Below are 13083 nucleotides of genomic sequence, written 5' to 3' on the forward strand. Positions count from 1 at the left end.
AGAGGGGGCTGCAGATATGTCCACGCACTCAGCGAGGGGCTTTACTAACAGGGCATGGGAGGTGAACAAGGCACCAGTGGAAATCACAGATGGGAGTGACAGAGTAAGGGGACGAGGGACTTGTTTCTCTTCACCTGCCATTCTCTTTGTGAATGGTAACTAACTGGAGCACAGATGTGAGTTTTTAGTCATCTTAAGCAGCTGGGTGAGCGGTATTCTGTTATCTGGAGAGGTGAAAGTAATAGCTAGCAATAAATCAACCAAAGTACTCCATTTTAACTCCCACAAAGGATGTTTTACTTCTGTTTCTTCATTATGGGTAGTTCTATTTGATCAGCTTGAACCTGGACATGAATGAACATTTGTTGTTCCATTCATTGTTTGGAGAACTGTAGGGTCTGAGTTTTCACTGTTTTCATCTAATTATTTTTTTTAATTTTTGCTTAATAAAATAAATGCACCTACATAGAAAGGTTAGAATACATGGGGTTTTTTTGTATTAAATATTTTGAAGAGGAAGATTTCAGAATGATTTACAACATCTTCCCATTAGCTCTCTCTCACACTTTTTGACAGCCACGGAGTGGAATATGTCTCTCTCTCTGCCAGCAATTTAAGTAGAATGGCACTATTTTATCTTCTCCCATTTCTTGTCGAATGACCCTGATTACAAGTGTCTAGTCTGTATCTATTGAGAAAGTCTTATTTGTTCCTATACCATCATTCTGATTAGGTGCAGTAATTTATTTCTGTTATTGATGTTTTCAAGCCCATTTTTAAGCTCAAAGGAGATTACATCAAGAATGAAATACTGGTCAATACCTGTAAACCTAAAATATATTGCTTCGGGGAAGTTTTATTCTTTGTAGAAAACAGACTTTGTACATTTTCTCAGCCTCTTGAGTCTTTCTATGTGCAACTCTTTTGAAGTATACAAATGTGATGCTGTTTACACTACTGCAACTGTGTCTTAAGGTATCTTTTATGTTCTAAATCAAAATTTGGCGACATTTAACAATTTGTGAATGGCTGCAAATCAAGTATGCTAAGGTCAGCTTTCTGGAAGTGTTGCTAGTCTTTGGTTTGTATAGAGAAAGAAATAAATTATTAAAAATTACAAACAAGAATAAAATGCAGTGAAAAGTGGCATGTTTTGCTAACATTTTTCTTGTTTACTTACTAAAGGAGATCATATCTGTTCTGACAAAAGAACTTCTGAGGAAGTATGGTAAATGGAAAAGATCTAAGTGTAAACAGAAGTCTTGTTAAGTTTTCCAAAATTTGCGTGAATGATATAACAAATTACCCGATTTTTAAAATAATTCATTTCAGAGTAAACTGGCGAGAATTACTCTGTGTACTATACACAGAAAGAAACAGAGATTCTTATTTTTGAGTTATAAAAACAAGCCTTCTGCAAATGATTGGATTGTAAAGATATAATTTGCTGATAATTTGCAGCACAGGTTGGTGTAGACTTGCTGCACTCGTGAGAAAGATGCATGTCCAGGACAAGTCCTGGCTGATGATGTGCAGTAAGGACCTGCAGACCCAAGCAAAGCCACCTCACTTCCATGGGACAGAGAAACGGAAGGCCTCTGTGGAGAGATTGATGGAGACCCCTTATGTGTAGGGATCCTCATTACCCCACAACCAACCATGGGTCTAAGCAGGACATATTTCAGGGGGACTGTGCCAGTCTCTTTTCCCTGCCAGACCGAGGGAAATCAGGCAGCATACATGGTAGCACCAGTACTTGCCAACTTGTGGAAGAATTTGTTCAGTCCCAGAACACTACAGCAGGTCTCGATGACTACTGAAACTGCCATGAATTACTTTATCTCTGCACTTGATCTCTACGATCTCACTTTGAGAAGGTTTTCCCTACACATGGCATAACCCTTGCAAGGGTGTAAAGGCTGACTGGACAGCACCAAGATTTGACCTTCCAAATCAGGATGTTTAAATTTTGCAAAATTGATGATTGAGATAGTACACTCCTGTACCCAGCCATGGAAGTTACTCCTTCAGCTCTTCTGATTCACAGCAAGGAGCTGCTGTCTTGGCTCAAACGGAATCATTTAGTCTTACACTCCACACCTACCTTGGACATGTGAATGAATCAGACACCTATTTCACATCCATGGAGTTGTCACCATTTTATAGGAACAAGAAGACTTAAAAAGTTTTTCTTGGAGGGTTGACCCTCTGTTACAGCAGGCAAGCACATATATGTGCCTGTGAGATAGTGGAAAGGATCCTTTTAATTTTTACCTTTGTAAACCTACAGGACTAGGGGTAAAATTTGCTCTTGCACAAACAGATTGAAGTCCTGCAACTGAGATGGCTGGAAACAGGATTTGCCCAGACTTGTGGCCTCAGAAACCGGCCACAATTTCTCTATTCCTTTGGTTTCTGTATAGAAATGCAATTTAGAAGCTTCAAAACTGTGAACTAAGGTAGGCAGAACATCTAGCTATGAGAATGCAAGACACTGAAAATCACATAATTTCTGAACATTCCCACCAACACAAGGAACTTCTAAAAAGTATCTCTGAAATGCTGATGTCTGCAGGCAAAGAAACCAGGCCAATTGACTCGAAACTTCTTGTGATAGCTGCTTCAGGAGTATTTGAAAATACAGCGGCTAATTTTCTTGGGAAACTAAGGCCCTGGCTACAGATGATCCAGAATGTATGCAATTTTTAAGAGGAAAAGATTTGGGAACTGTTCCAGTCCAACAGTTTGCTCAGTTACTTCAGACAAAATTAAGCTTTACAAAATGTGTCACATTCCTATCAGAGAGATTTCACTTATTTTGACCCATCCACTCTGACTCAGTCTCTAGAGCCCAAACAGCTCAGGCATGGTCTTGCCCTCCCAGACATAGACCAGCCACATAACTGCACGATTTCTTTGCATGCCTGTGTACTTCCTGCATAAGGAAGTCATGGAAACCTAATCTCCAGGATTTGGATGAGAAGGGGAAAAAAAGTTAATTTATGTGCAAGGAAAAGCTTGCCAAGCTTAGAATAACGGCTCATCCGGGGAGCTGGTGTAATGTTCTTATGATAGGCTGCAGTTTTTTATTCCCAAATTGGATAAGCTGGTAGGTATAATGTGAGCATACGGGCAGGTGACACCTATGAGCAGTGAGCTGCTGCTCGTCACCCAGGAAAAGGGAAGTCACGAGTGCTGCTGCTTTGCAGCTGACGGGCAGCATCTCGCGTCCTGCGTGCAGGAATCCCGCTATTATCAGCTACCAGATTTCTGCAGTGCCTCCCACCGAGCCCGGGCTCCTGGAGAAAATGAGGCTACTGCCCCTTGACAATGCCTCTGTCGAGGCACCGTGCTTCCAGCCCTGCTCCAGAGGAGCGCAGCGGTTCGAGCCTTCCTGTAACTCTCATCCTAAAGGTTCGCCTCCGCTGTCCGTCACCCACCCCCACCAGGAACCACATTTGTTGAGAAACCCAAAGTCAGGGCTGTGCTGCTCTAAGGCATTGTGCTCCCTAACCCGCCCCCGCCTCCCCCACGAGACTGCATTGTTTTGATTTCCTTCCACCCCCTTTTCATTCCCGCACGTTCAGGTGACGTTTCCCTAGTGTTCCCTGTTGTATGGACGTTCACAGCGCCCAGGAGGTCGCGGCGGAGCTCGGCCCTAGGCGCACAGAGAGCCGCGTTCCCGCTCGGCCGCCACCCCGCCCCGGCTGCACGCTGGGGCACCGGCTACAGCTGCGGTTCCGGCTCGGCTCCAGCGGCACAACGCGACCACCCCCGCCCGCGGCACGGGAGGGAGCCGGGCTTTCCCTCTCCCGATAAGCCCCTCCCGCCGCCCGCGCCTGGCTCGGCCCCGGCCCCCCCGGCCGCGCACGCCGCTTCCCGCTGCCGCCCGCGCGTGCTCCGGGAGGAAGAGGGGCGGTGGTAGCGGGCGGCCGAGAGGGACACGCCTTTCACCCTCCCCGGCCGGCCCCCCGGGCCCCGCCGCCCACCGCGGGCGCGGCGCAGCGCAGCGCGGCCGCCGCCGCCCCGCCATGAGCCGGAGGTAGCGGCGGCGGCGCCTTCCGCAGCCGCCGCCGCCCGCCCGCCCGCCCCTCCGCGGCGGCGGCCGGGCCCGCGATGCCGAACCAGAAAGGCGGCAAGGGCAAGAAGAACAAGCGCGCCAACAGTAGCGGCGACGAGCAGGAGAACGGAGCGGCGGCGGGCGGCGGAGCCGCGGCGGCGTCGGGTGGCGGCGCCGCGGGTGGCGGCGGAGCCGGAGCGGCGGCCGCGGGCGGCGGCAGCGGAGCAGGCGGAGGAGCGGGCGGCGCGGCGGCCGCGGGCGGCTCGGCACCCGGAGACGTCAAGAGCGGTGAGCGGCGGGCCGGGCCCCGCGGCCTCCCGCGGTGGCGCAGGCGGCGACGGAGACCGGAGGGGCGGCGCGGGGGGACCCGCGGGGCGGGGACGCGCCCGGAGAGCGGCGGTGTGCGGGCGGGCGCCCGGGGCGGCGGGGGTATCTCGCCTGGGCCCTGCGCGGCTGCCGCCGGCGGGATCTCCCCGATACGCCCGGCGGGGCGGCGGCTGAGCACCGAGGTGTCCCCGCCCGATGGCCCGGCGGAGGACGGGGCCGCCCGGCAGCGATGCTGAGAGCGGCGGCAGCCCGCGGCAGCCGGGTGCCGTGGCTGCGGGCGGCCCGGAGCGCGGTCCGGGGGCAGAGCGCATCCCCGGCGGGCGGGGAGCGCAGCGCTCCCCGGCAGCGGCTGATTCGGAGCGCCGGTGAAAAATCCCCACTTTGATTCCGTCACGATTAAAAATGGAGTCCCGCTTTTCGGTCAGTTGTGTTTGCCGTTGTACAGCAGTTGAGTTTGTCTGGTTAACGTGTTCACTTCGCATCAACCATTTTATGCTGCCTTTGGTCAGTGGCTTGGATTTTGGTTAGGAGCGGTTTTGGTAAGGTGGTGTCTTGCAGAAGCTTGCATTACTATTCATGTTTGTTTTGCTGCAAAAGGATGCGTCAGGCTAAAACTAAAGGCAGGCAAAGGTTTTATTACAGTTTTGTTAAGCCAAAACCCCCCACCTCTTAGGTCTGCTGCTGGGTTTACAAACTGTGGTGCAGAGTCCCTACTCTTCGCTTTTTTCCTCTCCCAAGTTGGATTTCAGCTTTTTACTCTCCTTGCTTTTCAAAAAGTGGGAGGGTGGCTACAACTGGTATTAGGTTTCGTGGCGGTAGTTTTGCCTACTGCTCTTAGAAAGGCATTTCCAAGTTTCCAGGTTTCTTGGTTTTCAAGATGTCTGATTCCTGATTCTGTATTATTTAATGGAAACTTTTCCTTGGAAATATTATCAATTAATTACTAATCACTTTAGCTCAAAAGGTCTTTGCCAGACTGCTTTTGTAAGAGTATTACTCCAGAGAATCATGGAAAATTATTAGAATTTACTTTTTGGTTTTTTTTCCCCTTTTTTTTTTTTTTTTTTTTTTTTTTACCGTCTACTTGAAGTGAGTGAAGGGAGGGGGGGATGAGAGAGGTTAACAGGAGTTAAAATATTGCTGGGGTATTTTAATCATGACTTCAGTATGCTAATGTAATATGTCCAACATCCACATTTCAGGTGGTGTCTTACACATTGGCTTTTCTTTGGATGGGAGAAGAAATGTTTGGAATTTTGCTCAAGCATAAGTGGCAGCAGTGGTGTGTTTCTGGTGTGGCTGTATTGCCTGTGGATGGTGAGGTGGTGCTCCGTCTGTCGATGCCACAGGAGGTGATGCCAGCGAACGCTGGTAGTGGTACAGCTCACTAGCTGGGCAGATTATCAGGCTTCTTCAGCTCTAAGGCTGTGTGTCCCACATGTGTGACATATCCTTCCCCTGTGCTGGCCAGCTTCCTCAGAAGTTGAGGCTGCCTTTCTGACATCTAACCTGAGGTGCTCCTTTATTCTCTCTCTCCCTGCTTCTGTATGATTTCAGTGGTCAGAAACATCCCTTGACTCTTTCATCAAGTCCTTCACTTCCCCTTTTTTTACCCCCTCACCTCAGAGCTGCAACCTTGGCTTCAACATCTGCTGTATGGTGTGTGGTCAGCACACCTGATCTTTGCCTTGACAGGATCATTGCATCTTGTCATACCTTTATTTTCAGATAATCATAGGGTCTGGAGGGGTAGATGTGGTTGCTGGCTTTATTTTAAACTGGCTACTGCCCGCTGGTTCAGGTTGTGCTGCAGAATTGGGAATCTGGCTCATGTGCAGGGAAAAGATTAGGCAATGATAACTGATTCCCTCAAGTTTTCAAACTCAATGAATCTGAAATGAAGCTCTGTAGTGTAGGCACAGCCCTGGAGGCAGCCAACCCATTACTAGATTCCAGACATTTGTAAGAGGCTGTGCACTTGAGAGTTGCTTGATCTCTAAGCAGTTTATGGAGGATGTGGCCTGCTGCAGTGAGTGGAGGGGGTTAATAAAGTTCTACTGTGCACAGTCAAGTCTTGACTGTTCATGAGAGACTATCTGGGTTTTGGATTAAGTCTGCTGGGTTGCAGGGAAGCTCCTGGCTGTGCTGCTTTTGGACAGCTGCATGCTGTGATTCGTGCGGCCCAGGCTCACTGGTCCTCTTCTCTTCTGCATTGTCACCATAGTATTTCTGCATGTCACCAGCTAGTGTAATCTGAGTGTGTGTTATACCACTGCTCTCCTACTGCACTGTACCCTGGAAAAGCAGTGGATGATCATGATGACATATTCTGCTTTCTTTCATTAATGTTACAAGACAGAAGTTTGCAGAGATGAAAGCAGCAGATTGAACAGTTGAAAATGTATGTGCAAACCTTGGCTTTGCACCGTGATGTCAGTATGATGGTCTAATTATGCAGTCACATCAGGACCTTGCTTCACTCATGAAGAGATGGTGATTCAGATATGTGATTTTTTTAAAATTTTCACAGTTGGTTGTGTGGTCCATGTATTATTTCATCCATGTGGCATAATGAAATAGAATTTTTAATTTCCACTGAGCTTCTCTGTGCAGCCCTGACTAGCTGTGCCATGTGATTGGGAACTGTCATTACAGCATCCCTTTATTGTGGAAAGTTCTTGTTCACTTTTACATTTTGATAAATTTTGTCTCAATCTCTGCACAATTTTTCCTTTAAACAATCAGTCAGTTTTGGGCATGATGACTGAGAAAAGTCGGCAGACTTTTCTCCTGCCCCAAGAGGGCATTTGTTTATGTTTTTTTGGTGGTGTTTCAATTTTTGTGTGTTCAGAACTCAAATTGTGCTTGAAAGGTTCTAGACCCCACAGAGGAATTGGGAAAGCAGAGAGCTTAACCACTGACCAGACATGATGGCTTTTCTCACCCTGCACTCTCAGTTTGTCAGCAGGTGTCGGCACGATGCCTACAAGGGGGGCTCACATTCTCTAGCTGTGTCCTCCGTTCCTATCTCTTCCATCAGACCACATGATAGATTAATCTTTCTTGACCAAAGTGCATCCATTTTCTGCATAAGTGATGCACAGGTCATGGAGAGGGGGTTATGGGATGTGGGTGGACTAGTTTAACAATATCACAGTGCACAGGAAAACTGAGATGTGATGTCACAGAAAGCCTAATTTCTTTGATTACCTATCTTCAGAGTGATTGAATGATGTTTCTAAAAAAAATTTAATTTCCTACTTTTCTAGATAGTTTTCTGGGTTACTTTTCATAAAATCTGAGCTGTCATCATGTATACCAGTAACTGCATGGGATTTTGCACTTACTCCATTGATGGTAGTAGTCTTCATCTGCAGACATAAATGAGTGTAACGTTTTGTTGATACTTTGTCCTGATCATCAGAAGAGGAAGATCCACAGGGTTTACTGTTAGATCTGAGGCTCTGAGGAGCAAATTCCTATTCTCTGCTTTGCTGAGGCTGGACACTTTCAGACTCTCTGCTTCAGCTGTTTTATCCCTTTATCCTCTAAATGTGTTACTCTAGTCTTGACATACAGTTATTTATGACCCTAATATTCCTTATTCTGTCCCTTTTCTTTGCCTTGTTTCCATTCTTCATCTCATTGTCCAGCAGAGCCAAGTCTTCTTCTTTGACTTGGTCGTCCCTATCTTAAGATCTTGCTACCTCATCCCCTTGTTGTTGTCACTCCGTTCTCTCCAGCACTGGTGCTGTGAGAAGACTAGAGAAAAGAAAAAGCTGTGTCTCCTTAGCTGTGCTTTTTCCCTTTAACATGGAATTCATTAAAGCCAGCTAAATTAAACTAAAAGAAACCCCGCAGCATAACTGTCTCTAAATCACTGTCCTACAGTGCACTGGCCACTTGTTTTAAGATCTCTTTTTTTTTCTCCCCCTGCCATAGGTGAGCCCTTAAACTGCTCGAGTGGCTGAGCTGGTGAGTTGGTGGGTTGGCAGGTGGAGCTGCTGGCAGATTTGTGTGCTTTTGAACACTTCACTTGGGTTTCGCAAATTTGTAAGACTGATCTACTTTCAAATCAAAATGCTAATGTAGGAAAAGTGTATGGAAAGGGAAATCAGTTAGCACAACAGTGCTAATGTGTTGAACACTGTGACTGACCAACAATTATGATTTACCAAAAAATATAATTATATCCTGATGTAGGATAGTTAGAGGGACAGAAAATTCATCAATGCAGTGTTTAATTTAAAAATGTACTTTCAGAGAATGAATTGTATTTAAGCGTGGATTATTATTTTCTGTCAAATGTTCCCTGCTGCGTATAACATCCAGTTCCAGTTTGGCACTCTAGTGATGTTCAGTATTGGCACCTTCTGATTATTTAGCCTAAGGGAGTCCCATTGGTATCAGTGAGACCACCTGGAAAATTAAGTTTCTGTTCTGTTGCAGTGACTACAAAATTTAATACCTGGTAATTTACTGAGGGGAAATAATTTTGCCTCATAATACCATTGTGTTCTTCTAACTCCAGAAATCAATTGAATGCAGATTTCACTGTCTCTATCAATGCAAATCAGGATTGGAAGGACTTTTATGTTAGTTTTAGGATTTTTAAACTATGCAATTACATGCTTAGGTAGCAAATGCAGTTCATGTGGTGCAAATCTTTGCAAATGGAATCATGTTCCTGGTGTTACTGAGTAAAAAAAAAAAACATCCTTTCATGCAAGCAAGCCCACACCCATTTAAGTTTGGGTTTTTAAGTTATTTGCTATCAAAATGGCTATCAGTGCCCTGGCAACATTCTGTGTTCATGTGATTAATTATTGCTCAAGTGTTGTGCTTTCATGAGTAAGGTTTAGGTGTGATGTTTGCTCTGTTTCATACAAGGAAATACAGTTTTTGAACTGATTGCTTTGCTTTGTCTGTACTCATTGCATACCTTACTCCCAGTGATCTAACAAGTAGTGACAAAATGATTTCTAGCCCTTGGAGACATTCATAAGTTTTCTACAGCCTTGCTTGCAGCCTTGCATATTGAGACATCCTTTGATACTAAAGTGCTGTCATGCCTGGCAGACGTCCATCCTTCTCTGCTTTTCTTCCTGCAGCATGTGTGAGGGGAAAAAAAATGGGAAAACCTTGCATTCAGCTCAGAGTAAAGTACTACAGCTAATCTTCAGGTGTCGAAATTATAACAGGATTAGTAAGGCATGGGTTTTCTTTAAACTGTTTTAATAGAAATTCAAATAATTTCAAAGAGGCCTCTTGAAGCAGTAATCTAGTCACTGGAGTGAGTAATTCTATTTTGAAAGCTCATGGGATTTTGAGTGGAGTACTGGCATTTCCTGGTAGACTTCAGTGACATTTATCTTGAGAGCATTCACTTCAGCCTTTGTCTTTCTGTCTGTCTCTCGCAGTCCATCAGTCCCCCTTCCTGAGCCTGAGAGCAGTATTGCTGTTGTTCCTGTCTTCGATGCCTGCTGGGAGAGGAGGTAGCTTCTGTTGGAGCCTGGCTGTCGAGTGTGCCTGGCACTCCCCATCTCCAGTTGTGTGCTGCTGATACCCACTACAGGAGCAGTGCACAGCTGAGGTCTGTGTGCTGCACAGATGCCAGAGATGGTCCATGACAGGGTGGGCACCTGCCTGGCATCACGAGGGAGATGTCTCTGGGAACCAACAACTCCACATCAGGAGCTGCTGTCTTGAGCAGATGCTGGGTACTGCATCTCCTGTTCCCACTCAGTTTCTACCACCTTCTTTAGCCTTTCGCGTGGAAAATAAAATTCAGTCTGTCACAGTGAAACTTGGGAAGGCTAGACCAATGGCACAAATATCCCTAGATTTGAAAATCTAAGCAGTGCTGATACCACTTGATTCAACCTGCTTTCCTTTCTCTTTTGCCTTCTTGTGCTTTTGGACTGGGTGTCATGGCTAGCTGGCTCTCAGTCTGAGTGAGTCCAGCCTGCAGTGTTTATATATGCGCTTGGCATTAGGGCATCTACTGCATGCCACAGTTATCTCTATTTCCAGTGTGAGTTGGAGTTTGCCACTGAAAACTTGCTAGGACAGGTGCAGTAGAGTGTGCTTTAGTTATTATTAGAATGACTTTCTTGAAGCACCAAGGTTAGTTCTCTGTAGCAGTTGAAGTTTTTAAAAGCTCTTGGAAGGCTAAAGTGAGTGAGAGGATTCAACAGTGCAATTGCTTTTCTGTGGGGACAATTCACGTGCAGACTACGCAACAGCCAATGTTCAAAACGCATAAAGGCCCATCAGTCTTGAGATAGTCATTAATCTCTGCATTCACCATGATAGCAGTCTTCAGAAAAATCCACATGATGCTAAGGAGTCTTCCTAGCTGGGGTATGATTGCTCATGGCACAGAGAACCAGTTGTCTTCTGACCTGGTTAAACCAATGCAGAGTTCACATGGGACTATTGGGGGTGCATAGTTATCCTGGTCTGTTCTCTGGGGATATTTCCAGTTGGATTCAGGTGTTACAGCACAAGCCAGGGCAAGATTTCTCCTATACAGAGAGGATCATTGCATCCCAAGCAAAAGCCATAGTGATTGTTTTCTGTATTTGGACAAGATATATTAAATGGAAAGAAACTGGCTAAGTTGGCTAGGTGATAATTGTGCAGATTATGGTGATTTCTTCAAGACCATATGAATTCTCACGTTGGGTTTCAGCAGGATAGGCAGTAGGTTCAGCTTGGAGCACAGATGGCTGTGTAAACAAGCTACAAAATTATTGTGCACATGTCAGTGCCTATCTTCCTTAGTTTGTACAGTTTCAGCCTTGATTTTCTGTCTTACTTTGGTGAGGTGGTGGTTGAGCTGGGAGTGGGTGGTTGAATGAGAACTGCAGATAACTATCACATGCTAGTTGCTGATTTCATAAACAGGCATTAGCTCAGACTGTGCTGTTAGTTAGAAGGTGTTAATGCGGCAGGTAGGAGTTAAGCCTTCATGATTTCCATGGTATTTTCCCGCTCCTGTGAAGTTGCTAGGTGTTTTTTTTTTAAATTTATTTTTTTTATTGTTAAGAAATTGCCTTGGAGGTCAAGTGTGAAGTTAGCATAAGTGAAGTGCATGGAGATGCTTCTAGCATCTACTTAGCTGTCTGGGAGTCCCATCACCTAAATTCTCATCTGAACCAGGGTTTAGTGGCTCCAAATTACTTGAAATCTTTTCTTGGGCAAGGTGGTCACTTTGTATTACTCCTCCTTAATAGAATTAGTGACATCTTGCACATGGGCATGAGGGAACTGGGCTGCTTATTGCTTTGTTCTCCTTAAATCCCTTCTGAGAGTAGGTGTTGCCTGCAGGTGCTTAGTCCTTGGGGGCAGGATTGAGCTCTGGATTGGCACCTATTGACAATGTCAGTATGTAAGTGCCTAATAGATGTAAAGCTATCAGCCAGACTGCCATTGCAATGGCAGTGGCTCTCTTGCTTACTGAGAATGGACTGTTGGCCTTGGCTTCTCTTTCCAAGAGTGTGAGGAAGTCTTAGGCACAGAAGAAAGCCTGTGTTAAGAGTGGCCTACCAGGTACTGCTGTCTTGTTTTTTGCCCTTCTGTTGTGGGTTGGCGAGGTTTAGAAATTTTTCCCATTATTATGTTAAGCTAGCCGGGATGGCTCTCCTATTAGCCGTTAAGAGCTGGAGATAAAGGACTGCTGAAGCAATGATGGCCCATTAGGGAAAGGTGGAGTCCTGCTTTTGTGTTCCGCAAGTAAGAGGACACTGGGGGTAGGAGCACACACAGCTCGCCGGCCGAACTGGAGGAGAGAGGTTCCGTTTCTCCTGTTGGGATCAGGCTTCTTGGATTTGGACTGCTAAAGCTTTCTGTTAGCTCTGAACAACTGGGAACTGGGACGCCCACGGTGAGCAGAGTTTCCTTCCTCTCACCCTTTTCTTCCACCTGGGGCGGGTGAGGTCACCTGGCCCCCTCCCCTGCCCCTGCAGCAGCCGCGACTGAGACGCCGCCCGCCCTGCTCCATCGGAGAGCCATCGGTGACTGACAAAGGGACTGGGACTGAATTCCATTCTGTTCTGTCACTGGTTTTCTTTTTTTTCTTTCGTATAGCTGATGCTGTTTTTGTTTGTCTTGTAAATATTTCAGTAAAGAACTGTTATTCCCAACCTATACCTTTTTTGTGCCTGCGAGTTCCTGAATTCCCTTTTCCTGGCAATACTGTCCCTTTAAACCGGGACAGATCTTGGCGCCTGAACGTGGGGCAGAGGTTAAGGAATAACAGTTCTTCAGTTGCCTGAAATTGTTTTTTTTTTTTTTTGTGTGTGCTAGCAACATGTGGTCCAGTTTAATCTGGTTTGGGCTGCACGTGTTCATACATGTATATCTCCCATTTGCAAACCCTTACATAAGCATGGGCCCTGTAACTAAGGCTACTGTGACTGTTATCGAACTTGCTTTATGGGTTGATAAGGTGAGGAATTCATGGATTTTTAACTTCCTTTGGACGGCGGGTACATGGATTCAGGGATACCACACACTAAATGCATGTTTTTGGGATTACTTTAATAATGGCACCTACTGTGAGGGAATAACACCAGGGGAAATTTTCTCCCAACCCCTCACCCAAATTTTTGGGTCTACCCCACCAGTTTTTGAGGGGTTCAGATTTCCTCTGAATGCTAATGATATCGTACAGTGGCTGGTGTTACTGATAG

General features: G+C 46.2%; 1 protein-coding gene across 1 annotated transcript in view; it reads left to right on the top strand.

The window, feature by feature from the left end:
* The first annotated feature begins 4087 nt into the window (after nucleotides 1-4087).
* Nucleotides 4088-13083, top strand: part of HECA (hdc homolog, cell cycle regulator) — a 31839-nt gene continuing 22843 nt past the window's right edge. Inside the window, exon 1 of the mRNA XM_033055294.1 lies at nucleotides 4088-4348. Coding sequence (XP_032911185.1) covers nucleotides 4117-4348 — 232 coding nt within the window. The 5' untranslated portion in view covers nucleotides 4088-4116. The remainder of the gene's footprint in view (nucleotides 4349-13083) is intronic.

The sequence above is a fragment of the Catharus ustulatus genome, chromosome 3, assembly GCF_009819885.2.
Source record: "Catharus ustulatus isolate bCatUst1 chromosome 3, bCatUst1.pri.v2, whole genome shotgun sequence".
Taxonomy (NCBI): domain Eukaryota; kingdom Metazoa; phylum Chordata; class Aves; order Passeriformes; family Turdidae; genus Catharus; species Catharus ustulatus.